Source organism: Xenopus tropicalis, chromosome 9 (genome assembly GCF_000004195.4).
Source record: "Xenopus tropicalis strain Nigerian chromosome 9, UCB_Xtro_10.0, whole genome shotgun sequence".
Lineage (NCBI taxonomy): Eukaryota > Metazoa > Chordata > Amphibia > Anura > Pipidae > Xenopus > Xenopus tropicalis.
Genome location: NC_030685.2, coordinates 12,211,572 through 12,218,512, shown reverse-complemented (window position 1 = coordinate 12,218,512; position 6,941 = coordinate 12,211,572). Strand labels below are relative to the sequence as shown.

The following is a 6,941-nucleotide window of genomic DNA, read 5'->3' as shown; positions in this document are numbered from 1 at the left end:
TTTACTTAACATTGAAAGAGTATCAAAAGTCACCGCTTGAAGGTCAGTGACCTATATTGCTGCATATGTGTTGTGACAAAAGTGACATAGCTTTACATAGCACCATTTATGAGGATATACTGGCATACGGATCTGTTATCTGGAAACCCTGCGTCCAGAAAGTTTTAAAAAATAGGTCAGGAGGGTAAACTCATCAGAACTGGAAGAGGTGGTGATATTCCCAGAATACCCCACTTCCATCCCACCACCCCCCTGATGACATTTCCTCCATGATTCAGGTTTTCTTTAGGGTAGGAATTTGGGTGGGGGGTTCAAGTATGGGTGGAAGGTATATGCTGGCTGTGGGTCTTCTGAATTAGGCCTACACTGACCTCAGAACTGATGCCCAAGTGCAGGCTCCATCCTAGGAGGCACCAACCACCAACTACAGGTTTACACAGCAAACTGCAGTGGCTATGTACCTAAAGTTATAGTCACGGCAATGACACGTTGGGTAGCCATGTTGGTATGTGAATGAGCCTATAAAGCACAGTATGACCTGTATTTATGCAGATCAACACGTCTAAGCCTAAAGGTAGCCATACACATTAGGATCTTCTCCCTATATGCCCACCTAAGTTGGGTGATATAGGGCCGAATGATTATAATTAAAATGGCAGGTATGCGGGCAGTCAGACTGAGGACCACATGGGAAAAACAAACCTGCCCAAATTTAGGCCAGATATCAGTCTTAGAGGCCCATACATGGGCAGATAAGCTCTGAAGGACCCACATCGGCAGCTGACATCTGCTTCTGTATGGAAACCTTTAGACACAATACCAATCCCCAGAATGTGGTGTCTTTTATCGCTTTATATTGACTAGCTACTGGGGACACCAGGTTGATGTGTTCTATTTTTTAGGAAATGCTTTAGTCTCTCTTTTACCCTGAGGTTTCCCAGTGGCCTTTACGACTGGCTGATTTTCCATGAACAACAGTTAAATCTAATGGTCATTTTGCTTATCTGGAGATGGGCATCACCAACAATCCTGTGTATATATCTAAGAATAGCGGTGCCCGGTGTCTGTTTAGTTTATTGTCTTATAAATACTGATTTTTTTTATTTTAGCTTAAATAAATAAATAGTTCTATATTGCGGAGTCTCCTTATACTCTTATATTGCGTCTTCCAGCTCAGTGTCCCTCTCTTGGTATTTGGTTCCAGAGATGCACAACATAATATTCTAACAGGCGTAGGGATTCCGGGATCTGGAGGAAAGAGGTGAAGGTAACATCGGTGCCATTAAGGTCCCAATAATGAAGTTCCTAGGAATTTAGCCAAGAAGTTTGTTCAGCAGCAGTGAGAATATGAGGATTTCCAAAGACGAAGCCAATGTCCCACTGTGGTTAGGCGGTGGGATTTGTGCTGGCGTTAGCTGGAAACCAGGAATGTATTCCTGAAGCCATGCAGAGTAGGCCGGGACGCTGGTGTAGACCCCTGGCCTGTTTGGAACAGCGCAGCCAAAGCCCCAGCTCACTATTCCTGCCAAAATCCATGACCCATTCCAAGGGCAGACGAGGGGACCTCCAGAATCACCCTGCAAGCAGAAAAAGTACACAAGATGTTCTAAAATAGCCAAGGAGTGATTTATAGTTTGATGGTTGGGATTTGTGATGAACCTACCAAGTCACCTTGTAGAGACTGTTGGCATGGGATGGGACGATTGCATTCAGAATAGGAGAAGTAAGTATGGGCCCAACAGTGAGCATTTGGTATCTGAGATAGGTCCCTAAAAACCCATAATCTGCAAATATGAAACAGGTTCCCAGAACTGGAGAATACAGTAGTGGTAAATGTTTTAGACCTAATTGTGAAGAAGTCTAATTGGCCCCACAAGTGAGTCTAGCACTTAGCAGTCTAGTTAGGTATTTGTGAGATGCAACTAGTGCCTCCATGCTGTGTAGAGGTGGAGCAAAGTTACATGGTTACCTGACATGCGTCCTTGCCCCCAGCTTTGTACCCTGCACAGATCATATCCCACATGATCAAGCTCTGAGAAGCCGGCAGCGAGGGGTTGTCAACGTGGTACAGTTGATCGCAGGTTGTACGTTCTATTATTGGAACCTGGACCTTTTGTAAAGTCCTTGGATATGGAAGGTTCACTGTGAAGACAAAAGGGGTGGCTGTGTGAGGTTCCTCTCTTTACTTTTAAAGTGGGCCCGGCTGTGCTACAGTTTTTTGACTAGCTCCGGCCCCCTTTAATCTATTATGGGCCCTGTCATCAATACTTGAATCCCACTGGGGCGCAACTTTATAAAAGGGCCTGTCTTCTTTCCCGTGGAAAGTGTGAGGGAGTCGTTCGGGAAGTATCGCTGGAGATGCCGCCGGAGGAGAAAGAAGACCCTGGAGAAGGCACTGTCTTTTGGGGGCAAAGAGTTAGGGGGGGCCTGTGTATGGGGGCAATTGGGGCCCTGTCTTTGGGGGCACTGGCCAGCATAGAGTTAGGGGGCCCCTGTGTATAGGGGAAATTGGGGGCTCTGTCTTTGGGGGGCACTGGCCAGCATAGAGTTAGGGAGGCCCTGTGTATGGGGGCAATTGGGGGCCCTTTCTTTGGGGGGCATTGGCCAGCATAGTGTTAGGGGGGCTCTGTGTATGGGGGAAATTGGGGGCCCTGTCTTTGGGGGGCATTGGCCAGCATAGAGTTAGGGGGGCCCTGGGTATGGGGGCAATTGGGGGCCCTATCCTTTGGGGGCATACTGGCCCAATTGTAAGGGGGGGCCCTAGGCACCAATGTATTAGGGGTACACTGATGGGAGGGGCCATTGTGGGAGTAGCCCTTGTGGGAGTAGCCACGAGGGAGGGGGACCCAGAAAATGTTGTTGTGAGGAGCCCCATGATTTCTGATGGTGGCCCTGCTTATACTAGAGCAGTGTTTTCGGATTTAACGCCCCTGTAGACAGACATTTGTCCTAAGCTCATCTTTATCATACCAACTTTTGTGGTCTTTGATTTCTTGCAGAGCTTTATTTGTTTCCTTACCTAGGTACCTGATGGTTCCCCATCCAGTTACAGTGCAATTTATTCCATTGGGAAAGACAACTTCCGGGGTGGGAATACAGACAGGCATGATCAAGTCTGTAAATGTCACGGGACTGGCCAGCTTGATGAGCGCGATGTCTCCACTGTTACCGATCCCCTTGAACGTGGGGTGGATGTGAATGGAATCCACGTTCATCAAAATCCCAGAAGGCACTGATAGTTGGTAGGCGCCAAGGTTCACTTGAAATTCTGAGGCTGAGAAAGGTCTGAGGAAAGTAATTGAGAAGTAAACTTTATGTGTGAATTTGTTATGTACCTCATTGTAAGCAGTAGGGATGGTCTGTAAACAATTTAGCCCCTATAATCTTTGCGACTCTGTTGACCTGCAGTCTCGATATTCTTGACATAGAGATGGTGGGGCAGAAATGTGTCAAAACTTACTTCCCGGTTCTCCTGAAGATCTGCTCCAAAAGAACCAGTTTCCACCCCTGAATTTGCCAGACGATCAATTTGGATCAATACTTTTTGGGCGTTTTAACTTCATGGTTTCCCTACCTGATTGGTCATTCTGTTGACTGCTCAACGACCTGATTTGGGCCTGCACTAGGCAACGGGGCTGGGAAATTTTAATCAGAGAACTGACTTAATGGAGTCCATACTGGAATGGTCAACTTGACAATATATTTAGGCAACTGTTAAGAATCCAAATTGGCCATTTAACTGTCTAGAGGTCGATGTGGTTGTCTGCATTAAGTGTTTTACTAATTCCTTTGATCATTGTTGTTTACCCATTGGAAATATTAACAAAAGAAATTGTTTAGCGTCTGGTATGCCCCTCCAATGCACCAAAACAAGTGACTTACTGTGCAAAACAATGAGCAGCACTGACGGCCCACTGGCTGTCAATGAGAGAACCCCCACAGATATGCAGGCCGTTCCTCCTCAAGCTCAGCTGCCATGGAAACTCCCCCGGCTCTGAGTCCTGACCACCAACAATACGATTTGGTATGATAGGCTTGCCGCATCCTAAGCAGAGATAAAAACACATTATTACACCCATTAAAACACTTTATCACTCATAGGAGAAACTACTTTAGTAGTATGTCATTCCCTGGGCCAATGGTTGAGTCATAATGTGACAGTAACCAGTTGGAAGAGGACTGCATCAATGAATTTGTGCAGTCTTTGCCCAAGGAGATTTATAAACTGCCCTATACACATTTGGCTGATTATTTGCCAGATAGGCTATCAGCTATTGTTCAGATATTACCATGGCAACTTTGTAGGGGTTTCTACCTCTGTTTCTAAGGTGGAGATGCCCCCAAAAATTGATGTGGCTAAATAATTGGGCAAGCACTGATTTATGCAAGTGAACACTAATGAGATATTCTGTGAAACTGAAGTAGCACTTACCTGAATATGCCCAGATATGTGAGGGACCTAAAAAAAGAGAAAAATATATCACTTTGAATATAATTTGTGCATGATACCAAACAGAGGTCCTATCTTGTTAGGAGTAAGCTCTACTGCCCATTACTGTACTCATTCATCCAGGTCATGGTATATCTATAGTAAGAAGTCAAATCACCTAAACTCGCTGGATCCAACTGGCTTTCTCAATTCAGAATTCAGAGAAAGCCAGTTGAACGACTGGCAAAACGTCTTCAAGAAAAACACTGGGTTGTGGTCCATTGTTTCAGAGGTCAGAATCACCAGTGCAAGGAATTTTTTTTTAAATCCAAAAAAAAAATGTTTAATAAATGTATATTGGAGATTTGATTAGAATTACATTTAATTTTGTAAGCCTAAGTTGTGTTTTGGGGTTTACATTCAATTAATTATTAATGGGTCCACAACACCAAGCAGAAGAATAAATAAAGGTACCTATGCCAAAAATAGAAAGCCGTAACTGTCTCCTAGACCTGCTAGGGGTCGGTTTGGTACAGCCAGATTCAAAGGACTTGAATACATGGGAATCCTTAATAAAGGTTAGTATTTTGAACGGAAGGCGGTTTCTGTGGGTGCTACTAGCAGGAACACCTTTAGAATTTTAGGGTCCTTGATAGGCAGAGCATCAGCTCTCTATAATTTATCTTAATAATAAGTATTTTTAGGTCCACAGCAATGCAAAATCCTTGTTTTATAGTACGTAATTCAATTGCAGTTACTTCTGAGGCAGATATCCAGACAAGGATGGTGGAAAATAAGAATGAAGGCGAAAAGAGAGAAGATACAAGGATGAGAGACAGAAGAAAGAATAATGGAAAACAATGCCTGGAAAATGTTGGAATTAAGAATGGGAGAAGAATGAGAGATACCAGGTTAAATTATATTTCTCATCATTAAAACTGAGGAGAATAGAAAAGATGGAGAAAAATACTACAGAAATAATTGCAGAAAACAAAATAGTATAGCATTGTAATGTAAGAGAAGAGACAAGGAGATCACAAGGGTGGGGTGAAATAAGAATGAAGGCGAAAAGAGAGAAGATAAATGGATGAGAGACAGAAGAAAGAATAATGGAAAATGATGCCTGGAAAATGTTGGAATTAAGAATGGGAGAAGAGTGAGAGATACCAGGTTAAATGATATAGCGAATAATCAAAATTGAGGAGAATAGAGAAGGAAAAGATGGAGAAACATACTATAGAAATAACTGCAGAAAACAAAATAGTATAGCATTGTAATGTAAGAGAAGAGACAAGGAGATCACAAGTATAGTGAGAAATAAGAATGAAGGCTAAAAGAGAGAAGATACAAGGACGAGAGACAAAAGAAGGAATAATGGAAAACAATGCCTGGAAAATGTTGGAATTAAGAATGGGAGAAGAATGAGAGATACCAGGATAAATTATATTTCTCGTCATCAAAACTGAGGAGAATAGAAAAGACGGAGAAAAATACTACAGAAATAATTGCAGAAAACTAAATAGTATAGCATTGTAATGTAAGAGAAGAGACAAGGAGATCACAAGGATGGGGGGAAATAAGAATGAAGGCGAAAAGAGAGAAGATAAATGGATGAGAGACAGAAGAAGGAATAATGGAAAATGACGCTTGAAAAATGTTGGAATTAAGAATGGGAGAGGAGTGAGAGATACCAGTTAAACGATATAGCGCATCATCAAAACTGAGGAGAATACAGAAGGAAAAGACGGAGAAACATACTACAGAAATAACTGCAGAAAGCAAAATAGTATAGCATTGTAATGTAAGAGAAGAGACAAGGAGAAGCACGAGAAGAACTGTGGTTAGTGGATCCAATGTCAAGGTTGATGGCTAGTCACCACCACCACCATCTAACCTTGGCACTCATGCCACATTCATTAAATATGCTTTGTCTTTCCTCTTGCCTCTCCTCATCCTTTACTGTTATGCTTCATGGATAGAACCATGCTCAGTCGAACGAATACACAGCAATATTAATAACGAGATTAGGTTTTTCTTACCTGTTGCTATGATAAGAAGGGCAAGAGAGCATAATATCAGCTGTCCCATGATGCTTTTTGCTGCTGTTTCAGATTAAAGGACTCCAGGGGTGTCCGTGATCTCTAAGGGAACCTGAAGAATGAAATACAGGACCACCGAGAACTTGAGGATAAAGTTAGGAGTAACCCCTGAGTAACAGCTGCTGGCATGAAGAGGTTCCGCACAAACAAGAACTGTGGGACAGGTGCAGATATATAGCTGGCTTTATAAACAGTAATTATAGCAAGCGTGTTAGTCAGGTGTTCATAGGGTTGCAAAATCCCACATTCACATGCATTATCATTCCTTTGTTACTTGCCTCCCATTGTAAACTCTGTCTGTATTCCCCTCCCTTAGTGAATCACAGGGACTGCTCTCCATGCCTAACAATCTTCTGCCCAGACGGTGGTACAGCAACATCCTCCCTGAGCCATAATGGGGGATGCCAGAGGGT

The 6,941-nt window shown here is 43.1% G+C and overlaps 1 protein-coding gene across 1 annotated transcript; it reads right to left on the bottom strand.

Moving 5' to 3' along the window:
- Positions 1–6,664, bottom strand: LOC100495333 (serine protease 27). The gene is made up of 6 exons (XM_031893706.1): positions 6,469–6,664; positions 4,433–4,459; positions 3,883–4,045; positions 3,020–3,285; positions 1,970–2,142; positions 1–1,577 (listed from the first exon to the last, which is right to left on the bottom strand). Exons 1-6 carry the CDS (start codon positions 6,515–6,517, stop codon positions 1,314–1,316), a joined length of 942 nt encoding a protein of 313 aa, XP_031749566.1. The 5' UTR covers positions 6,518–6,664; the 3' UTR covers positions 1–1,313.
- Between the last annotated feature and the right edge of the window lie 277 nt (positions 6,665–6,941).